Source organism: Plasmodium gallinaceum, assembly GCF_900005855.1.
Source record: "Plasmodium gallinaceum strain 8A genome assembly, contig: PGAL8A_v1_98, whole genome shotgun sequence".
In the NCBI taxonomy this organism is placed as follows: Eukaryota; Apicomplexa; class Aconoidasida; order Haemosporida; family Plasmodiidae; genus Plasmodium; species Plasmodium gallinaceum.
This window is the reverse complement of record NW_021628265.1, coordinates 365,260-390,559: the sequence shown is the minus strand read 5'-3', so window position 1 is coordinate 390,559 and position 25,300 is coordinate 365,260. Positions and strand designations below refer to the sequence as shown.

Genomic DNA, 25,300 nt, shown 5'->3' with positions numbered 1-25,300 from the left:
ACATTCTACTCTTTATAATTTAACCACAATATAATAAAAAAAAAAAAAAATTTTAATTATATATTTCATATATATTTTTTTTAATTTTTACACTATTATTTGCATTAGATAGAAATAGAATTTTAGCTTTTATCTTCAATGATTAAGATATATATCTTACTTTCTTAAATATAAAAAAAAAATCATTATTAAATAAACTATTATTTATATCCATAATTATCCTTTACTAAGTAAAAGTTTACTAAATATAATTATATAAGTTTAAAATAAAAAATTTAAAAATTAAATGAAAAATAGTATACTTTTTATTAAAGTTAATACATTTTATATTTATTACTCAAAAATAAAGTTCTTCATAAATTTTTTTGAATATATATATTTATACAAAAATATATAAATATAAATATATAATATATATAATATATATATATATATATATATATATATATATATATATATATATATAAATATATATAAATATATTACATGTATGTGCATATATTATGAATAGAAAAAAAAATAGTCATTTACTTGAAGAATAAACAACAAAAATATATTGGTGTAATTTATAATTAACATTTCTGTATATTTTTTTTCAAAAAAATTTAATTACTTTTACATTTAAAAACACTAAAATAAAATTTTACTTTTATTTTATATATTTTCCATTTTTTTTAGGTGAACATAAATGTATTTATATTACTATAATTTTTGAAGAACAAAAATACTTCTAAAATAACTCTAATTTAATATAATTTTTTTAATGTTTTCAAATAAAATAATTATTTTTTTAATATGTATGCATATAGAAGACTTGTGAAGGAAATACTTTTAAAAAATAAAATATATATATTTTTAAATAAATGTTTTATGATATTTACATTTAATGTATGTTAAATATTATAACATATAGAATATGTAAAAATATAAAGAAATTTTATTCTTTTGTTATTTAACTTGCTATTTTACACAATTTCCATCACCTTCTGCCTATCCGATAAATTTTTTTAATAATTTTATTTATAAATTTTCAGTATATGTATTAAAATTTATTACTTAATTAAATCTACAAAAGTTTATGAGTGCACATTTTTTTTATAATTTGTTTTGCATTTTCAGATTTATTCTGTGTGCGAAAAAAAATGATAAACAAAAAATTTTATACAAAAAAAAAGTAATAAAATATAATAAATATGTCTGTAGAAATATAATATGTATATAATAATTAAAATATATGCATATTACTATTAATTTTGGTATATACTACATTAAATTTTGTATGTACAATATTTTAAAACGTGTGCATATACTATTTTACATAAAACATATATAATTCTATAAAACTTTATAAACAGAAAAAAGTCCCTTTTAAAAATATTTATTTATAAAGTAATATATTTATCAACCTAAAATAAAAATATATTTAAATAATTTTATGCATTTAGTCGTTATTTTGTGCCTATATATTAAACATAAAAATAAATACATAGAACAAGTAAATTGTGCATTTAAAAACAACTTTACCACTTTTTTATTTTTTTAACTTTTTAAAATGTGCACCTATTCATAATAAATTTTATATTATGCTGTACAAAATATAAAATATATATAAAGCATATATATTTTTTATATTATCTCACAGTAGAAAATTTATTTTTAACTTTACAGCAAATGCATTAATTTTAATGAATACTTGATTTTTAATTTTTTTACTGCATAAAAGCATGTTTTTATGGTGCATGAAAACACACATTGATATATCTTGCATGCAAACTTACATATATATTTTTTCTAATATTATCAGTATGTGAAATTACATGCACACGAAATAAGGAATCTTTTTAATATTTTGTTAAAAGAAAAAAAAAAAAAAAAAAAGTATATAGAAAGAGCAGTAATTATTTTTTTTATTATAAGATTCGGTTGTAGAAAAATAAAAAGAGCATAATTTTTTTGATTGTTGTAAATATGATTAATATATAACATTTTTTTTTATGTTATTTATTCATGTTCATAAAACATTCATTATTAATACATATGATATAAATTTATTTCTCCACAAGCAGCGGAAACATGCATATGTTTGAACAAATTTTTGTTTCCTTCTTTTCTTTGAGATGTCAAAAAAAATTATAGTATAAAAAAAAAAGCGAAAATTGAAAACAAAAAATAAGAAATTTAGTATATATTTTATGTTATTTTATATATTATAAAATATTTTTAGTTTATATATATTCTTTCAATTTTGTTGTAAATCTATATCAGTATTATCTTCATAATGTATCATTTTATGAATACATAAAAATAATTATTTCATATTTCATCGTTCGGAATGTTTTTAAATTTTTTATTATTATAGTAAAAGAGAACGGATGCTATATATCATTTGATTTCTTTTTTTAACAATAAATATTTCCATATTTTATACATTCATTCAATATATATATATATATATATATATATATATATATATATATATATATATATATGAATTAATGTTTTTTTTTCATAAATTATATACAACAATAAATATTTTTTTATATAATTTATTTTTTTTTTATTTTTTTTTTTTTTTGTTTTTTAATTTTGTTAAATGATATTTTGTGTTTTAATACATTTGGTGAATATAAAATAAAAATATATATTATACTTTTTTCATAACATTATACATTTATTAATATATTTTATCACTTTTCATTTTATTAAATTTTATTATATTTATAAATTTACATGTTTTCATATTCTATTTTTCTTCTACATTTGATAATTTACAATAAAAAAAAATTATATAGGCCTAAGTATGCAAAAATATATAAATATTAAATGATATATAAATGTTCGTATGCATATTAAATTGTTCTTAATTCGTACGTATGCTGAATAAGCTGTTTATTTTGTCATTAATTTCATATTTTATAATTTTAATTGTTTCAAAATATATATGCATATTATTGCTCAAGTTATATGTTGAATAAAAATTTGAATATTATTTTTATATACATTTTTTTGTTTATACAACCTTTATATGTATTTATGTATGTGAACCTTTTTTTTTTTTTTTTTTTTTTTTTTTTTTGAGTAGCCGTAAAATATGTATAAAAAAGATAAAATACTTTTTTATATCAGCATTTTTATAGCATAAATACACATTTTCTTAGTTTTTTTTTTTTTTTTTCCCCTCAAACATAGTGGAAATTTTTATTTTTAAAAAGGTAATATTTTTTTATGTTGTTCTATAATGTATTTATAAATATTTACGTGATTTGGGTGTATTATTATGTTTTCTTCTTTTAATTTTTTAAGTACATTACCTTTTTTAAAACAAAACACATTTATATTTCTTATAAAAAAATTAAAAAAAACAAATATATATATATGTACATGTAAAATAAAGAGGAATTTTTTTATAAATTTAAAATGCATTATTAAAATTTTACTTTGAGATAATTCTGTTAAATGTACGTTTTTGTATTCAATTAAATGTATTAAAATAAATGTTGTAATAAGCATTAATAAATCTAGTACGTAAAAATATGTCGAAATATATAATAAAGCTTAATGATAAAATTAGTTAAGCCTAATTTAATATATATTGGTACATAATGCTTTTCTTAATTTATTATTTTATTTAAACAAAAATTCAATTTTTTTTATTTTATGTAAAAAATATATATATAAACTTAACTGTTTTAACTATTACAATGACAATTTATTTTTTAAGGTCATTTTATAACTAACAAGTTTCTATATGTTTTTAAATGTGTATCTATATATTTTTATTATAAAATGTTGAATTAAAAAGTATAAAAATAAAGTACTGATAAAAACTTATTTTTGTTTAAATATATTTTTTGTTTTTTTTTTTTTTTTTTTTTTTTGGTTATTTGTTTTTGTTAAGTTATTTTGAACAAAATATTTACTTTCACAATTAATTTAAAATTTCATTTACATACTTTTTTATTATAAAATGAGAATGTATTTTTATTATTTTACTGAATTACGTAGAAATTTAATTTTTTAATTTTACATAAAAATAATTCAATTATATATTTAAAGATTTTACATTTAGAAAAAGCTTATATATATATGTATATATATATATATATATATATTTTTCAACCATAGATGTTATAAATTTATTATCTAATTTAAAAGTAGAAAAAATTTTTATAATGTTTTAATTTTATGGGTTTTATTTTTGAAGTTAAAAAAAATTGTAAAAAGTTATAAAGTTTTGAATTTTTTTCCAATTTTTTGTTTAATCTGCATTACATTTTTTTGAATTTTATGGTTGCAATGTTAGAGTTAAGAACTAGTTCAAATACCAATAAGAAAAGTAGTAAACTTGATGAAAAAAGTAAGAAAGTTATAAAAAGTGAAAACGATAATTCAGAAGACTTAAAAAAACTATATAATGAAGATTCTATAAATAAAATGGATAATTATATGAATTATTCAGAACAAAAAACTCAGAATTATCCTATAAGTAGAACAACAACTTCTAACGTAATTAATGGCGGAAGTATGGAAAGTGTAAATGATGGAACATTTAATAATAACTCCAAATGTGCTAATATTTCAAATGATTATGAAAATATAAAGCAAATAAATGAAAATATACATATGAATAGTGAACATCGCGAAGGTGATGATTATGAAAATCTAAATGATAAAAATAAGAAAATAATAAAAAACAAAAATAATGAAGATCATGAGGAAGTTGGTTTTGAATCTCCTAAGATAGAATTGGAATTAAATGAAAAAGAGCATGGTAATGAGAATGATATAGAAAATGAAAACGAAAAGATGGAAGAATCGCAAAATGAAAAAATGTGTAGCAATAAATCTGATTTAAATTATAAAATTGAAGATAAGAATGGAATTATAAAAGAAGAAACATCTTTATTATATGATATGGAAAATATATATAAAAAGAATGATTTTCCCCCTGATTTTAATGAAAATAATCTTAGTGATAGTAATAATAATATTAATGTTAATAGTTCTAATACCTTGTTAGATAAAGCATGTGAGGATGAAGAATCAAAAGAAAAATATGATGAAAATTTTATTAGTTACAACAGTCCTTGTGGATACAAAGAAGAAATAAAAAAAGAAAACCCACTATTTAAAGGGGAAAATGAAATAGAAAATAATATGAATAAGTTAAATGAAGACATGAATTTAATTGATGAAAATAATGTTAATTTAAAAAATTCCTTAATTAAGGAACTTATAACAAAAAAGAATAGTAAGGAAATAGGAAATGATCAAAATAAAACACTTTCATTAATAGATAATTTATTAAATTTAAAAAATGATGAACGATTAAATAATCAGTTAAACAAATATTTGAATGAAGAAAAAAATAATTTAGAAATTAATAAAAAGTCAAAAGATACAATGTTAGAAAATGGTAGTTGTGATAATTTTAATTGTATTGTTGATACAGGTAACAATGAATCGACTAATAAAAATGAAAATTTGATGAAGCTTAAAATTATATGCTTAAGTTATTTGAGAATTTTGAAAAGGTTGACATCTTTATGGAGTGAAACAGATAAAACATTTGAATATCATTTTGTGAATTTATTAAATAATGTAAATTCAAATAATTTAGATAATTATTTATGTTGTTTTTCGAATATAAAAATATGTTTCATTAAAAATGTGTTTTTGGATTCAATTATTGAATGTATTGAAGAATTAGAAATAATAAAAAAATTTAAAATGTCCGAAAAAAAGGAGGATATAAATGAAAAAGGAGTAATGGATAAAAACGAATTCCATAAGCAAATTTTAGAAGAAGTAGAAAATAACCTAACAAAAGAAATTATTGAAGAAATATTTCAGTTAACCTTGAAAAATCCATATTGCAATAATAATTATTTAAATAATATGAATACTTCAGAAGGAGAACATAATACATTATCTATTTTTAGTGGATCATCTAAGAATAATTTATATAATGGTTCAAATTTAATTTTTGATTTGAAAAAAGGAAAAGATTATTTGAATTGCAGCAATAGAAATATATGTAATTCATTAGGAAATTGTACAGCTAATCAAAGTAATCATACATGTAATTCGCATACAAATCATTCATGTGGTAACATGTCTTTAAATTATTCAAACAGTTTTCCTTTTAATTGTATAAATAGTAATATAGGTAATTCTACCAATAATATTAATAATAAAAATAATATAATTAATAATAGTAGTACAAATGGCAATAATACTAATTATAATAATTATTCTATTGGATCTAGTGGATGTAAAAAAAAATGTAACTATTCAGATGAAAACATTTTGAACAAATTAAATGTTAGTATTGATTATAATTCTTATAACGATTTTAATAACAATTATATTCAAGAAGCAGAGAAAGTGGTTGAAAAATATAAAAATTTGAGTAAAATAAATTCAAAAGATAGTGAAAATATGTATAGCTCATGCAGTCATACAAATATGCAAGATATAAATAACAATAATTTAAATGCTTATTTGCAACTAAAAATGTTTATTTCTGAATATGAGAATTTATGTAAAAATGACAAAATAAAATTAAAAGATTTAGATTTAAATGCAAATGACCTAAATTTTTTAAAATGTTTATATGCTCACCTAAACTCAACTAATATTCTAGAGGTATAGAAGAAATTAAATAAAATATGCATTTATATGTTTTTATTTTTGTATATTAATATATTTTATATTTATTATATATATATTTATCATTTTTCATAAATCATTATTATATCTATTAATTTTCATTCCTTTTTTTTTTTTTTTTTTTTTTTTTGTTATAGGACAAAGGAATAAGTGACATGTACAACGCTGAAAATGATTCAAAAGAATCAAAGAAAAACTACTATGAAAATAAGTTGAAACTAGAGTGCTCAAGTAATAATGACTTAAACAAATTGATTCCAAATTATAAATTGAATGAAGAAGAAAGTTTTGAAGACAGAGAAAACTACTCTAAATATGAAAGAGATCAAGGATTATTAAATTCAAATGACAATTTGAACTATTTATCGAACAGTTTTCAGAATATATTAAGAAAAAGAAAAATATATGATAATTATTTATCGAAATGTAATAATGGTTCAAATATGAATAATAATTCATGTTATGACTTAAATTATCTTTTATACAACACTAATGTTTTAAAAAAATTAAAATTTAATTTATTAGAAAATAAGAAGAATGGGCATAATGACTTTAGAAAAAAAGATTCTAATGATTTAACATTAGATGATAGTAGTTCTCACGTAAATTCAAGAAAATCCTATGTATATAAAAATAATATTTTAAATAATTTAAAAAATTTTAAGGATATGTTAAATTTATCGCAAGAAAGCATAAATAAAAAAGGATCATTTAAAAACTCTGCAGATCATATTAATCCAAGCACATTATATGATTTTATTTTAAATACTAATAGTTCAAGTAATGTACGTGAAAATTCTTTGCAACATAATACCATTGCAAATAATATAAGTAGTAATAATAGTAGTGTTAATAATAGTAATAACAATAATAGTAATGGCATTAATATAAACAGCAATTATAATATAAACAATAATAGTATTCAAAAAAAGAATAGTTATGACTATAATCCTGATTATAATTCTAAAATTAGTGCTAATGGCTCTGAATTATCTATAAATAATCAAGAAAATAATGATGGAATACTAAATAATGGGAAAGTAGAAAGCAGTGTTAATTATAAAAGTAAAAATGATATTAATAAAAATATAGCAATGAATAACAAAAATACCAAAAATGTAAAAAATGCTTCTGGTAGTCCTGTATCAACAAATTATGGTATAGGAAAATTAAAATATGAAATGCCAGTTGGAGTAAATCCGAATGATGATAAAGTGAAAGGAGTTTATTTTTCTAAATCTCCAAGAGGAGTAGGTAAATGGAATGCTTATTTTCAAATAGCAAATAATAAGAGATTATTTACTAGTTTCAGTGTAAGTAAGTATGGATATAACGAAGCACGAAAATTATCTATATTAAAAAGAACAGAATGGGAAAAAGAATATAAGCATCATACAGATTTAAAAAATTCTGATTCTAAAAAAGGAAAAAAGAAAAGTCATGTTGCTGCAAGCAACCTATTAAGGAGTAATGTAAAAAATATATCCAAAGGAAATTCTAATAATTCTAATAGTGATGCTTCCATATCATATGCAAAAGATAATCAATTAAAGGAAGATTGTCTATTATATTCCAATGACGAAGAAGGTTTAATAAGTAATAAAATAAATACAGATATTCCTAGTGATATAAATGATCAACAATCATCTAATAAAAAAATAAATAAATTAAATATGGGGAATAATGGGTATATTAAAGTAGAAGATAATTTAAATTTTTTTATTGAATGCGCAAAAAATGAAAATGAATCATTCAATTCAGTAGATTTATTGAGATCAAGTCTAACTAATGATAAAAATAATTCAAAAAAAAATTCCATGAATTATACACAAAATTCCATTACGAATCCTTACAATAATGTTATCGATAATAAACATCCCTTAAATTCATCTAGAATTTTATCTAACTCTCTAGGTTTATCGAATAAATATATTAGAAATTTACATTTTCCAACCATTGATTCTCATGCAGTTAGCAATTTTTTAGAAGCTGTAACAGATGATCAGAAAATATCATCTTAGTCTATTTTGTTTATAGTAAAGTTAATTTAAGGAAATGATAGAAATGCAAAAAAAAAAAAAAAAAAAAAAGGAAACAATAATTTTGGAGATGTAGAGATTAAGTATTGTATGTATATATATATATATATATATGTATATATATATATTTATATATATATTTATATATATATTTATATATATATATTTATATGTATATTTATATATAATAGTTGTATTTTTATTTATTTATCTTTTATCTTTTTTTTTTTTTTTTGTTTGTTTTTTTATTAATATTTTATATGAATTTCATCTTTTTAAAGCTTAGCATAATATATGCATATATTTTTTTATTTTATTCTTTTATTGTTTTTAAATGTGTTAATGCTTTATATCATTAATATTTTTTTTTTCTTTTTTTTTTAATATATAATATCATATATATGTGACATATATATTTGAAATAAAAAGAAATATAAAATTAGGGAAATTTTAAATATTTGTATTTAACATTTATCACGAAAAAAACAATTTTTTTTTTTATTTTTAATTTAAAATTATATGACTTTTATAATTCCGTTTTATATAATATTTATTATTTAAAATAATTATTCGAAAATAAAAAAGTAAAAAATTTTAATAAAAAAGTATATATATTTATGTATATATTTTTAATGGAATCTGTCTTTCTCTTTGAATTTCACTTACAGAAAAATTTTCTTTTTATACTTTTTTTTTTTTTTATGAAAACGTTTAATATGAGAAAATAAAATTTTGTGCTGTTTGTTAATTTATTTTTATCAAATTGTATTTTTTTTTTTTTTTTTTTTTTTTTTTTTTTTTTTTTTTTTTTTTTTTTTTTGTTTTTTTTCTTTAAGACAGTTTAAAGTCCATATTTCTTATTATAATAGATATTTAAATATAAAATATACAATATTTACTGTTTTTTTTAATTTTATTTTCCTTTTTTTTTTTTTTTTTTATTATTCTAGATTATTATTTTTTTTGTTGAACTTTTAAAATACTTTAAAATTATTTGATAAAAAATATGTTGTAATCATTCTATAATTTTTTTTAGATAGTTGAAGAAAAAATAAAAATAAGACAAACATAAAAATTAAAATTACTAGGGGAATTAATTATTGTATTATGGATACAAAGTACATGTATCACATAATTTAAAAATAAAATAACTTTTTTATAAAATTAAATAAGTTATATTTTTATTGTATCTTATATAAAAAATAAAATATTATTATATATTTAATGGCTCAAAGTATTAGGTTAAAATGGAAATATGTTATTTTTACTTTTTTTAAATAAAATCTTCCATACATTAAAAAAAAAAGTAAAAACAAAAAGAACACCATTATAATTGTTAAATTCATTTATAATTTTGTAAATATTAACATATTAAAGAATAAATTAAATAAAAATTATATCAAATAATTATTTAATATTATAATAACTTAAATTCTATTTTTTAATAAAAATATTTAATGAACTTTTTAATGAAAAAATGATTTATCCTGTTTTAATAAATAACTATTATACAAAATAGAGTAAAAATTATTAGAACATATATATATATATGGTATAAAAAAATATTACAAAAAAAAAAAAAAAAAAAGATATATATATAGAAATTATCTTAATATATCTTAATTTTACAATATCTTTTTCAATAGCATGAGAATTTTATAAAATTAGGAAATTCATGAGATTCATCGAGAATATATATTGTTACTTTTTATTTTTTAAATAGAAATTTTTGTATAATAATTTATTATTATTATTTTTTATTATATATATTTTTACTTAATTTTATTTGTGTTTTAATATGCATATAAAGATTGAGACTTTTAAAATAATTTATACTTTAAATATATCTAATACATGCAAGAAATTTTTTAGGCTTATTGAAATAAGCTCAGAACTTATAATTTTAAAAAAAAAAAATTAAAAAAAAAAAAAAAAAAAAAAAATTTTTTTTTTTATTATTGAACATTTTTAAAAATATAGTCCTTAATAAACATTAAAAATTAGTTATTTTACATTTAATCTCTATAGAGCCTTTTTTATTATGTATCAAATGAAAAAAGAAATACTTCCCTATACGACCAAATGGGTAAATTAACTAACACATTATCAAAAAAAAAAAAAATAATAATGAGCTATTATAAAGTCTATACCTTACAGAAAAATACATTATTAAAAAAAAAAATTTTATTTTGTTTTAATTAGATAATATTCTCTCTAAAATTCAAATAATATAACTAGTAATTTTTCATATTTTTTTCTATAAAGGAAAAGAAAAACACTTGTGTATATTAGAAATATGAGAAGTATCCTATAATTCATATAAAAAAAGAAATAAAATAAAATGTTATGAAAAAATGACATAAAAATAAATAGAAAATTGTAATTTTTGTAACAATAACATTTTAAAAAAAAGTATCTTTTTTAAATATGCTAAAAAAAGCAATTTCATTTTTTTTAAAAATTATAGATACATTTTTGTAATAATAAATTTACTTCAAAGTATGTTCTTTTTTATATGTTTACTTTATTTTTATTTTTTCCTCTTATATGGATAAATTTAACTTTAAATTATTATGGATATTTGCTAGTATATGTACATATAATAAAAAAAAAAAAATGTAAAAATAGAAAGAAAAGAAAATTTATGTATAGGTAAAAGATAGATATAAAAAATGATGTAATATTTCGAAAAAATATATAAGAAGAAAAAAATTTCTTCAGATAAATAGGATTAAACATATTATTTATTTTTCCCTTTTTTATTTTTCGCTTTTTTTAAAAATTTTTCTACTTTTAATTTTTGTTTTTTCTCTGCTCTTTCAATTCTTGAATATAACTTTCTTTTTTTTTTACTTAAAGCAATTTTGTTTCTTTGTATTTCTTCTTGGTTTTTTAAATTTTTGATATTAGAAATACTTATATCTTTTTTCTTTTTCATAGCATCTATATTTTTATCTTCATTTTCTAATTCAACTTGATTATTTAAAGCAGCATTTCTATGACTTTCAAGAATTATATCATTCATTTCATCTTCTGATTTTAAAATTTCTTCATCATCATTTTCATTGGAATTATTTTTTTCTTGATTAGAATCATTTTTAATTAGCATCTTATTTATTGTATACTCTTCTTTTTTTACAAAATTTTTATAATTATCATCTTCAATAAAAGGAGATAAATGAACTGGTAGGTTTTTATCTATAAAATAGTCACTACATGGTAATATTTTTTTCTGATTTAAGCAGTCAAAAATATATTGAGGTTGTATAATGTTTCTTTTATATTTAAATTCATTTAATTTGATAGACTCATGAGATTCTATAATTTCATGTGTAATTTTGTTACTTTCATATTTAAATGGTGAGTATAAATTTTTCCAGCATATTTGTCCTCCACATGATAAAATAATAATTGATAAAATATCAAATGGCATATCATTATGAATATAGAAAATATAATCTTTAAAAAGTTCTTTTGTATTATCTTCATCATTTATATTATGTTTTACAACTATATTTTTGCTTTCGTTATCTTCATTATTTATGAAAATTTCATTTTTCTCATTTTCTTTCTCACCTTGAGTTTCTTTTTCATTCTTTATACTCTTTTCTGCGCTTTGATCATTCTTATTTTCATCATTATTTTCTTTACTTTTTATTTTGTTCTTTCTTTTTATAAATGAGAGATTACCATTTTCTTTTTCATCATCACATACGTTTTTGTTTTTAATTTTTTTTTTTTTTTTTTCTTTCTCATATTTGTTCTTATCTTTTTTATTTTCTAAATCCTTTTTTTTTGTTTCATATATAGAAATAAAGTAAGGATCAAAAGATAAATGTTTAAATTTTTCGTTTTTTAAAGTTTCGTTTTCTTCTGGTGGATATTGTAAATTATCTAATTTAAATAATTTAAATAAAACAAATTTTAATAAAGAAATATAGTATTCAATAAAAGTTGTTATTAAACGAAAATCAATTGATTTCGATAAATATGGTGTATAAATATGAGGTATAATCCAGGTAACTTTTTTCTGCAAAATTTCAGCCTGTAAATAATAACCTTTAACACTTATAAATCCTTTTTTTATTTTGTTTGTTTTATATACATAATAATGAAAATGATTTTTTAAATCTTCACACAATTTAACTAAATTATTTTTTATTCCTAATTTCTCATTAGATGGTAATAAAGAATAAGCTACAATAGAACTTAAGGAATCATCTAACTGCTCAATTGCATAAGATAAAACAGGAAATCTTTCTTTTATAATATGATCTAATTTATATTTTGGAAAGTTGCTTATTATATTTTTACATCTTGTTTCATCCTGTAATACTATTTTAAATTTCTTATATTTTTTTAAAAATATTTTAATTTTTCTAAAATCTTGAATAATTTTTTCATGGGATAATTTTAAATAATCATTTCTTGTATAAAATATTTTGTGTTTATAAAATTTTTTTCTATATTTTAAGGGGATTTCTTTAAAATCTTTAGGATAAATTCCTTTAAATATACATAATTTTCTAAATTCATCTTCATTTATATATAATTTTTTTAATATACTTTTTTTTGTTAAATACTTTCCTTCTTTTTTTTTTTTTATTTTCTTTCTTAATTTATGAATATGCATTTTCACGAAAAATCAATAACTTATATATTCCACGAATATTAAAATAACATAGATATATTCAAAATAAAAAATAAACAAAAAAAAAAAAAAAAAAAAGAGAAAAATGTTAAATATTTAATTATTATTAATGAAAATTAAAAGTATTAAAAAAATTCTTAATACCAAAGAATTGAAAAAACAACAAAAATGTTTAAAAAAGTTTAAATGAAACAAACTTATAATCTTTTTAAATATTTATTTTTTTAAATAAAAAAATATTATAAATAAAAAAAGAAAAAATATAATAAAATTTTATATATTTAAATTTGTTAAATTAATGAAAACAGCTAATATTAAAATTAATATAAGTAAAATATATAAATATAAAAAGATGATAACTATTTAAAATTTATTTTTAAATTTTATAACAAAATTTATATTTTTTAAAAAAAATGTAATTCTTGTTTATATGCATTTTTTTTAAACTTAATTATTTTAGTTGTATTAACTTTTCTCAATTTAAAATACATGTTAGAAAAAAAAAAAATTTTTATGCAAATGAAGATAAAATATCTTTATTGTTTTATATTTTTTTTTTTATGTTTTATTTTTTTAAAAGTGTTTTTACAATTTTTTTTTTTTTTTATAATTTTTAATTTTAAAATGTAGATTTCTTAAAATTTTATCTTCAGATTCAGAATACCTCAAAATCTGAAATCTTGAACCTTTCTGAAACTTTCATAAAAAAAAAAAAAACAGTTGTATAATAATACTTTCTGATTTATTTTAAATTTAAAATTAACATATTTTTATTTCATTAATAAGTTTATTTCTATAGTTAAAGACTCTTACGAAAAAAGAACAGACATTCAAAGTTGCATAATTATAATAAAAAAAAAAATAATTTTTTTAAATGATATTATGGGTTTAGTAAAATATATTAATTTTTCCTTTTATTTCATTAAAAAATTCGTTCAAAATTACTATTTTTTTCTTAAAATATATAAAGATATGTTATTATATAAAGAGAAAATATATATCTCTATATATCAATATGTAAAGAATAAAAATAAAAAAAAAAAAGGACATTCTATATAACTTTATACTTAATGAAATTAAATAAATTTAATTTATTTTAAATTAATAAAAAAAATTCTCAATTAAGTTTCCTTTTCTCATTTCATTCCTTTTTTCTTCTTAATTACTTTTTTATTCGGACCTAAAAATTTTTTAAAATTATTCTTCTATAAATATTTTACATTTTTTTTTTTTTTTTTGTCTAAATTATAAAGACTAGGTTAAAATTCATTAAAGAAAATTTTATTAATATTATAAATCAAATTTTTTTTATTTTTAATACTAGAAAAAAAAAAAAAAAAATATTTTCCTATAATGAATTATTAATTATCTCCATTAAAATTTATTTTTTCCCTTTTCATATATTACTATAATTATATATTTTTCCTGTTATTTTATTAGAAAACTAGAAAAAGGATAAATATGAGTAATAAAAAATACACATCTAAAAATTCAAAAAATTTAAAAAAAAAGAAAAAAGAAATAAATCATAATAACGAGTGTGATAAATTAAGTGTCACATCAACTTCTTATAATTTAAATGAGATAGACAAAAGTGAAAAAGAATTTAGTATAAATGAGTGCAAAATAGAAGAAAATATAACTATCAATGAAGGAAAATTAGAAGAAAATATGAATTATGAATTAACAAATGATTCTATTATTAGTAATGAAAAAATGAATAAATTCATAAAAATAGAAAAAATACATAATAATAATCTTGTTGATCATGATAAAGAAAAATATTATAAAAGTACAAATTACATGAATATTTCAAGTGATGATTTAAAAAATAATAAAATAGAAGATGAAAAAAAAAATTTTAATTTAAAAAATAATAATAATAATAATAATAATAATAATAGAAAATTCTCTAATTTAAAAAATAAAAATAATGAGATAACAGCTAGTGATAAACTTGGAAAATTAAAAGATATTTTATATGATCAGTTAAAGAAAAAAAATATGACTTTAGATGAGAAATTAAGGAATAAAAAAAATGAAAAATCTAAATTAGAAGAGGTTGTAAAAAGAGAGGGACTCGAACTATTTAGAATAAATAAAGAAATTGAAGATTTAGAAAAAAAAGAACAAGAAGTAATAGAGTCATTACAAAGGATACATTGCAAGAAAAATATCTATTTAAATGAAAATATAGAGCTAAAAAAAAGTTACGATAATGAATTAATGAATTTAAAAAAAGAATTAAGTTATTATGCTGAAATATATAATAAATATAATAATAGTCTTTTAGAAAGAAATAACTTAAAAAAATATTATGAATTTATTAATGCTAATTCTAAAATTAGAGAAAATATGCTTTCATCAGATAGACAGATGAAATTAAAAGAAAACAAAATTAATAAAAAAGAAAATGTGATTAGTAAATTGAATCATCAAATTAACGAGATAAAAAATAATAATGATATAAAAAAAAATCTATGCAAAAATGAAGAAACAGAGGGTAAAAATTTAGAAAAATTAATAAGTGATGGAAAGAAAGAATTACTACTTCTAAAAAATGAAAAAAAAAGTATCGTTAAAAAATTAAATGAATCCATTAATCAAATGAAGAAAAGAGATGAAGCTATTGATGAAATTAATAGCAAATTAAATGAACTGAAATTAAATATTAACGATTTAGAAAAAAACAACGAAAAATTACATAGAGAATTTGTACTTGAAAAAGAAAAAAAGGAAAATTTTAATATGGAATTTAATATATTAAAAAATGATTTAAAAAAATTAAAAAAAAAAAAAGAAGATATAGAGAAAGATATAGATGAAATATCAACTTATAACAATAAAATGAGAATAGAATTAAATAAAGAAAAAAAAAATTCTGAAGTTATATGTGACGAAATAAAAAATATAAATAAGGACATAATGAATAAAGAGAGTTCAATAAAGATAATAAAAAATGATATTAGTAGAAATATTGATAAAATTATAAATGTTTATACTGAAGAAATAAAAGTAAACCATTTTGCATCTAAGATAAAAAATGAAGTGTCTTCTATTAAAGAAAATATAAGTAAAAAAGAAAATGAAATAGAAAATTATAAAAATGCAATTGTTAGAATAAAAATTCAACAAATTTTGGAAAATACTAAAATAGAAAATATGCAGAAAAAAATGGGTAAATTAGAAAATGAATTTAATGAAAAAAATAATATTCTATCAAATTATGAAAACACAATAAAAAAAAATCATTATATAATTGAAAATAAACAAGTAGAAGTAGATAGATTAAACGAAGAATTTGATAAAAAAAACAAAAAAAGTGATGATTTTGGAAAACCTGTAACTTCAGAAATAAAAATACAAAAATTAAATAAACAAATTTCTTATATTTTAAAAGAAAGTAGATTTTTAGAAAAACAGTGGTTCCTTAAACAATCAAATATGGTAAAAATACAAAATGATAATGTTAAAATAAATGATGAAATAATAAAAAACAAAGACTTATGTGTAATTTTAGATCAAAAAAAATGTGAGCTGCAAGAAAATTTAAAAAATGTACACAACATAATAAAAAAATTAAATAAAAACATTTTATATATCAGATTACAACTAGAAAAATTTGCATCTAAGAATAATGAAACCTTAGATAAAATTAAAAAACTAGAAGATGATATTTTAAAATGGAATGAAAATTTAAATATAAAGGCAGAAGGAGATAAAAAAAAGAAAGAAAACTTACAAATTGAAATAGATGAATTGAAAAAAGAAAAAATGCAATATCAACAAGATCTATTAGATTATGAAAATAAAATTCTTATTTTTGAAAATAAAATTATAGAAGAAAGGAAATTGCAGGAAATAATAAAGGAATATATAGGAAATAAAGATATAATACAACTAAAAAAGCAAATACAACAGAAAAATACAATTATAGAAAATATGAAAAAACAACAAAACACAATTCTATCAAGCATCCAATTTGCTTTAAATAAAAGAAATGACTTAGATAATAAGAAGGAAATTTTTCAAAAAAATTATGAAAGTGGTGTTAATGTCTCTTTTAAAATATATCATGAAATTTCTTTAATAAAAAAAAATTTTAAAGTAACAAAAAATAAAAGGAAACAACTAAACAATCATCTAATCGAAATAATAGAAATACATAATAATTTATTAAAACAAGAAGAAGATCAAAAATTAAACTTGAAACATCTAAATGAAGAATATTACGCATTTGAAGGTATTCTAAAAATTCAAAATTATCAGAAAAAACATCGTTTTCAAGAATTATTAAAATTTCAAAAAGCAATGAAAAACATGAATTCATTTGAAAACTTGAAAATTCCTTATGTTCAAATAAAAGAAAAGTGTTCAACATATAAAAAAAAACTTTTAATAATTAAGAATAAATTAGAAAGTTTTAATACAGAAAATGAAAATTATATTAAATGTATTTCTGTAATTTTAGAATGGATAATTAATTAACTATGTATGCTAATAAAAAAAGTAAAAATATAAGGTTATGGAAATAAATTAAACTATTATGTTCTTTTAAATATAAGAATTTATATAGTTTGTTTAGAAATATTCTAGTCAAGTAGTTTTATTTATTTGTTAAATTTTTTCAAATTGTTATATTTTTCTTTTTTTTTTTTTAACGAATTATTTTTATATAATATACTGTTTTTAATATTATTAAATTTTGCTTTTATTTTCATATTTTCATTATTGTACTATTTATGATTTTTTATTTTATAATTTTTATTTCTTCTATTTTAGTTTATTTATACTAATTATTTTTATTTTTTCTTATTTCGTTCTTTTTTTTTTTTTTTTTCTCTTTGTCATGATGCTTTTAAAAGTTATTTTTTCGAAATAAATTTGATCATAGGTTGTGAAATATTCATTTATAATATGACATTTTTTTTATTAATTGAAATTGTTAATATTCTTACAAATTTGATGAACATAATTTTTTTTTAATTTTGAGAGTAACATAAATTTTAATATTTTACTAATTTAAAATGACATTTTTATGAAAATTTTGAAAATAAATTAAATGATAAAAAGAAAATAAAAATAAAAAAGTAAAAAAACAAGAAAATAAAAATATTATATACGACAATTATAATTTTAGTACTATAATTTTTAGTAATATTTTCAAAATTATTATAATTCATAATAATTATTTCTTATTTTCATTTTTTTTATACAAAAATTATAAAAACAGAAAAAATGAATTTGTATGAAGAATTGGGAAATGCTGCTATAAATGAGGAAAATAAAGGATTCAAAAATTTAATTCTTAAAAGCGAACATTTTATTGATAATGTACTACATCAACAACTTAGAGAACGACAGAAAAAAAGGGATGAAATATTACAAGATATTTTTGATATGTATGTATATAATTATAAATAAATATTAATATATTGAATGATTCATAAAATTTTATTTTCATTTATATCTTAAAAAACATAATTTGAAATATTTTTTTTTTTGTATAAAAACTAAATTTTTATATTTGAATGTTCATATATTAATGCTAAAAGGAAAACACTATACTTTTATTGATATTAATAATTTTAAAACACAATATATATTGATATTAAAATATCTAATTTTCTCAGGGAAATTCTAATAGAAAATCTTAATTTGTTTATTAATACAAAGGATGAAAAAGAAATAGAAACATTAACATCATTAGGATGTGATAGCTACGCATATGCTGACATGTAAGATGTCTAAAAAAAAAACGAATTTAAATAATTTATTTTATTTTATTTTTTATTTTTTTTTTTTTTTTTTTGTGCATATGTTATATTAAATTGCAAATAATGTAAATTTTTTTTTCTTATTTTTAATAGTTTAAATAAAAACAAAATATTCATACAAATAGGATACGAATTTTATTTAGAAATGACTCTTGAAGATGCCATAGTATTCCTAAAAAAAAAAATAAATTTTTATGAAGAGTAAAAAATGAAAATTTTAATAATTATATAAAGGAACATAAAAAACTTACAAAAAATATATTACATATTTTTATTCTATATTTCTTAAAAAGAATCAGTGTTTATTATAATTTATTTATATTCTCTTCATGGTTTGTTATTTTCACTTTTTTTTTTTTAGTAAACTGACATATTGGAACAAGCAGATATCCAAAATTAAAGCCCATATACAAATTGTAATTAATATAATATTATTTAATTATAATATTTTAAATTTCAATTAATATGACTTTTTTAATTATAAGTACTTATCAATTTAAACTAATTTTTCTTTTTTTTTTTTTTTTTTTGTTATACAGTTGATGAGAGCTATCTCAAATTTGTCTTAAATTAGATATAAAAAAAATGTTTTCATTGTTATTTTGCTTTATTCCTACTAAATTTAAACGTTTTTTTTCCTTTTAAATATAAAACATATTTTTTATAAGTATAATTTTAAAATATTTAAAAGGATAAATCAGCATGATATAAATAATTAGATTTCTTTATATTTTAATAATTTTTTATATGTACATATAACATTGTTAATAAATCTTAATATAATTAACAACAGAGTTATTTAAGATTTATTTTTACTTATTTTTGTTTTATTTTAATTTTCCTTACTTTTTAATAACATTTCTATTATTAAAGAGCTCTTATGATAATTCTTCTTTTTAATTATTTTTTAATATAAGATGAAAATTTGTTAACATAATTTTTTTTTTTAAACTAAAACTACATGAATAAGTCATGATATTTTAATAAAACTGATGAAATTAAAAGAATACTAGCTTCTAACAAAAAAAAAAAAAAAGTTTATAAATTTATTTCATTGTACATGTATTTTTTTTTTTTTTTTTTTTTTGTTTATGTATTGATTTTTATAATATACATTTTTTTATTTTTGTTTTCTTTTTATTTTTTTTTTAATTTTTATGTATTATTTAGTATTTTTAATATTTCAATTTTCTGATTTCATTAATGTATGTTTTTTTTATTTTTTATTTTTTTTTTTTATCTTTATATTTAAATAAATTAAAAATACACATCTTATTTTTATTAAATATTATAAAATTTATGGCACATATTTTTTATGAATCACATACAGAATAAAACCAATATGATTAAAATTTTTATTTTATAAAAAAATATAAATAAATGTATTATATATTTCTTTATATTTAAAATTTTTTTTTCTTTTTTTGTAAAAAAATATAAAAATTATAAAAACGCTTTTTTTTAAATTTAATTTCTTTTTGTTTTTTTATGTCTAACAATGAAACCTGCAAATGCAAAAGAAGATAAGTTACAAAAAGTTATAAATAGCAATGCTATAGATGAAGTAGAAGAGGAGCAGTTATATACTGGTCCATTAAAGATAGAACAATTATTGGCTAAAGGATTTGTTAAAAGAGATTTAGAATTGCTTAAAGAAGGGGGATTACAAACAGTAGAATGCGTAGCTTATGCACCTATGCGTACGTTGTGTTCTATAAAAGGAATAAGCGAACAAAAAGCTGAAAAATTAAAAAAGGCATGTAAAGAATTATGTAATTCTGGATTTTGCAATGCAATTGATTATCATGATGCAAGGCAAAATTTAATAAAATTCACGACAGGATCAAAACAATTAGATGCCTTATTAAAAGGTGGAATAGAAACAGGAGGTATTACTGAGTTATTTGGAGAATTTCGTACAGGAAAAAGTCAACTTTGTCATACATTAGCAATAACATGTCAACTTCCCATTGAACAATCCGGGGGTGAAGGAAAATGCCTGTGGATAGATACAGAAGGAACATTTCGACCTGAAAGAATTGTAGCCATAGCTAAAAGATATGGTTTACATCCAACAGACTGTTTAAACAATATAGCATATGCAAAAGCATATAATTGCGATCACCAAACAGAATTATTAATAGATGCAAGTGCAATGATGGCTGATACAAGATTTGCATTATTAATAGTGGATTCAGCAACTGCCCTCTATAGATCTGAATATATAGGTAGAGGGGAGCTAGCTAATAGGCAATCCCATTTATGTAGATTTTTAAGAGGGTTACAAAGAATTGCAGATATTTATGGAGTTGCCGTAATAATTACTAATCAAGTTGTAGCAAAAGTAGATGCTATGAGCATGTTTGGTGGACATGAGAAAATACCAATAGGTGGTAATATAATAGCTCATGCTAGTCAAACTCGTTTATATTTAAGAAAAGGAAGAGGAGAAAGTAGGATTTGCAAAATTTATGATTCTCCCGTGTTACCAGAAGGAGAAGCTGTATTTGCGATAACTGAAGGAGGGATTGCAGATTATGAAGAAAAATGAAAAAATAATATCATTTTTAAAAAAAATTTTGTTTTATATATTTTTGTAAATTTGTTATTCTTTCAATTTATAATTCTAATTATATATATAAATATATATATTATGAATTATTTTTAATGTAACTTTTTTGAGTATTTCATAATAATTATATTCATTTTATAATAGTAAAATAACTTTGAATTTATGTAAAATTTTTATGTAGATAATTTTAAATCGTCATTTTTTTTTCCCTTTTTAATTAAAAAAGAAACAGAGGTATGACCTACATATAAAAAAATAAAATTATTTGTTTATAATGTATACAAAATAAAAAAAAAAAAAAATATTATCTGTAGCTTTCTAATTGTTAATTTTTATAATAATAATAATAATAATAAAAACTTTTTTTTTTTTTTTGTATTTAAATGTATTAATAAAAATATTATATAAATAATATAAAATAATAAATAAATATATGTCACAGTTTGGTAAACTAATACTTAATTTGCACCTAATAACTTTATATAAAAAATAAATATATATATTCTATATATATATATATACATATATAATTAATATATTAGTATAAAATGATAATAGAAATATAAATCTAAATATTTTTTCTATATCTAATACATTAATATACTTTCCTATTGTACTCTCACAATAATTAACTAAAAATTGTATTACATTCATATAAGTAAAATATTTGCAATAAATTCATAAAAAATAATTTAGTTTATAATTAATAAAAATAATGTTTTATTTATTAGGAATATTGACAAATATGTAAATAATACATTTCTAATAATTGTAATTTTGTGTTGCTATTTATTTTAGAACTTCAAAATTGTTTTTTTTTTCTCTATTAAAAAAAAAAATTTATATATAGAATATTAATATAAAGAACAAAAACATAATTTTACTTTTTTGAATGATGAATCTCATACATATTCACAACTGTTTTAGCTGTTTGCGTTAAAACTCATTACATAATTTTAAGTAAATTAATATTTAATATGTAATTAGGAGGAAATTTTTGCTTTTTAAATATGAAATAAATATATTATTATATATTTAATGAATATTCTTACAAATATTAAAAGCATTAAAATAAAATTTACTTATTAAAAAATTAACATAAAACGTTAATATCTTAACATATGCGTGTAATTCAAATATTAATTTATCTGATTAAAAAAATATATAACGTTAAATTTGTATATTAATGAATTTTTATTTTTTATTGAAAAAATATCAACTCACAAAAAAGTTATTTTGATAAGAATATTTACTTTTTAAAAAAAATAGTAGATGCCCACAAGTTTATGTTGATTTGGGAAGCAAAAAAAATAGCCTAATTTTTAATAAAAATAAATGTATTTTGTTTATTAATAATACAAAATTTTATTATATATAACACAAATGTTCAACAATTAATTATGTTTTTTAACAATCCATTAAATTTGTATGTCACAATATTCTATGAAGAAAAAAAAAAGTATATTTTAAAATATATTTATTGCTTACACAATTTTATAGAATTATATTAACAACAATGTTTTTTCTAAAAATAAAAAGTATTTCATCCAACATATATATTAAAATTTCAATAATATATTTTAAAATTAAAATCATTTCAATGTGCAAATTTATATAAAATTATAAAATATTCATTTACATATAATAAATTAAAAACAATTCTTTTATTAATATAATACATTATTCATTAATTAATATATTTTATAAATATATCAAAATGTACACATTAAGAAAAATAATGAACAATACTGAAAATGGAAATTGTCAATAGTTTATAAATATATTTTATATTTTTACTTAGTTTTTTTCAAAATATTACAGATATATGTTTTTATTAATAATATAATATATTATTACAAATGTATGTATGTTTTAAAATATTATTTCATTAAAAAAAAAAAAAAATACCTGTGCACGCATAATATTAATATGTAAAATTTAATAAATAAATTTATTTGATGGTAATAGCTTTTTATTTAATGAGTCCATTAAATGTAATATTATTTACTTCATTTCATTCTTTTTTAATTTTTTTTATGATAATTTAGTTTTTTCGTGATAAAATAAGCAAATATTCTAAAAAATAGTTTTCCATATAAAAACTAAAAATATTGCATTAATAAAAGAAGAAATAAATTTTTGTGTATTTTGTGCGTAGTTCCTTGTAAAAAAAAAAAAAAAAAACTATTAAAAAAAATATTTATATTTTAGTATCAAAAATTATTTCACAAATTTATATCAATGCTTGATGATTGTAATATTTGAACGGGTATGTTAATTATGAAAGATATGTTTTTTTTTATTTATTTGTATTTTTATGTATATAATTTATGTTCTCTTATATATATGCTTATATCTTATTTCTTTATATTGGATATTTATAATACCTTTTATGATAATAACATGAACAAAAGTAATGTATATTAGCAATAAAGTGATTTTAAATCTTTCTTTTTAAAATAAAATATAAAAATTAGATGAGATATTTATATACATTTTTTATTGTTATACAAATGGAAATGGCTATTAATAATATAAATAAATAAGGTGAAAATTTTTACATTTCACGTTTTCTAAAATAACAGAATATAAAAAAAAATGTATCTAAATAATAAACTTAAAATTAATAGCAGTATTATTTATTTGGGAAATTTTTTAAATTTAGTTTTAAAATATTAAATAATTTTATATAATAGAAATTTTTTTTTTCATGTCCTAAAATTTTTATTAACTAATTTTGCTTTATATACATGTAAAAAAAAAAGTTATATTTTAAATATACAAAATATATTCGTTATATATTAAAATATCATGTATATTTATATATATATAAATATGCTTTTGTATCCTAATTTTTTATTATTGTATTTACATAACTAATTTTACATTAAAAAAGAATATGCTTATTACATGTTCACCAAAGCACTTGTTTTTCATATTGTTTATTGAATCATAAAATATTTTTTTCAAGTCTTGTATATTCTTTTTTTTTTATTTATTTTATTTTATTTTATTTTACTTTATTTTATTTTATTTTACTTTCATTTATTTATTTATTTATTTATTTATTTTTTTTTTTTTTTTTTTTTTTTTTTTTTTTTTTTTTTTTTTTTTTTTTTTTTTTTTGACTAACGAAAATATTTCAAAATATATATGCATAATTTTAAATATATTTATATTTTCTTTTTTTATCATTAAATATAAAAATGAAAAAGAAAAAATTGTACTTCAAAAAAGCGTGCATAATGAGTAAAAATATTTATATATATTTACATGCGTTTTTTTTTTTTTTTTTTATAATATGTAACATTTATATATGTAATTATTCTATAAATTAAAAAAAAAATATATTATTGAGATAAACATTTTACAATATAATAAATTTCTCAAGAAAACATACATTTTATAAATATATATTTATATTTTCATATATATATAAGATTGTCAATAATTTTTATTTTTTTTTTTTTAATTGTATATTGTAAAATATCATATGGAACAATAAAATTATATATATAAAAAAAAAAAAAAAAAAAAAAAAAAAAAAAAAAAAAAAAAAAAAAAAAAAAAAAAAAAAAAAAAAAAAAAA

At 17.1% G+C, this 25,300-nt stretch overlaps 5 protein-coding genes across 5 annotated transcripts; 4 read left to right on the top strand and 1 right to left on the bottom strand.

The window, feature by feature from the left end:
• Positions 1–4,296: 4,296 nt before the first annotated feature.
• ApiAP2 (transcription factor with AP2 domain(s), putative) lies at positions 4,297–8,693 on the top strand (the record flags this gene model as incomplete). Its single annotated transcript, XM_028672383.1, has 2 exons — positions 4,297–6,648; positions 6,810–8,693. 2 exons carry the CDS (start codon positions 4,297–4,299, stop codon positions 8,691–8,693), a joined length of 4,236 nt encoding a protein of 1,411 aa, XP_028528941.1.
• A 2,758-nt stretch (positions 8,694–11,451) lies between these two features.
• PES (pescadillo homolog, putative) lies at positions 11,452–13,344 on the bottom strand (the record flags this gene model as incomplete). The annotated part of the gene is made up of 1 exon (XM_028672382.1): positions 11,452–13,344. One exon carries the CDS (start codon positions 13,342–13,344, stop codon positions 11,452–11,454), a length of 1,893 nt encoding a protein of 630 aa, XP_028528940.1.
• Positions 13,345–14,823: 1,479 nt separating this feature from the next.
• Positions 14,824–17,850, top strand: PGAL8A_00334900 (conserved Plasmodium protein, unknown function; the record flags this gene model as incomplete). The annotated part of the gene is made up of 1 exon (XM_028672381.1): positions 14,824–17,850. One exon carries the CDS (start codon positions 14,824–14,826, stop codon positions 17,848–17,850), a length of 3,027 nt encoding a protein of 1,008 aa, XP_028528939.1.
• Positions 17,851–18,600: 750 nt separating this feature from the next.
• Positions 18,601–19,708, top strand: PGAL8A_00334800 (prefoldin, putative; the record flags this gene model as incomplete). The annotated part of the gene is made up of 5 exons (XM_028672380.1): positions 18,601–18,764; positions 18,996–19,100; positions 19,233–19,340; positions 19,501–19,555; positions 19,679–19,708. 5 exons carry the CDS (start codon positions 18,601–18,603, stop codon positions 19,706–19,708), a joined length of 462 nt encoding a protein of 153 aa, XP_028528938.1.
• A 929-nt stretch (positions 19,709–20,637) lies between these two features.
• Positions 20,638–21,690, top strand: RAD51 (DNA repair protein RAD51, putative; the record flags this gene model as incomplete). Its single annotated transcript, XM_028672379.1, has 1 exon — positions 20,638–21,690. The coding sequence occupies one exon, from the start codon at positions 20,638–20,640 to the stop codon at positions 21,688–21,690; it is 1,053 nt and encodes a 350-aa protein (XP_028528937.1).
• Positions 21,691–25,300: the final 3,610 nt, after the last annotated feature.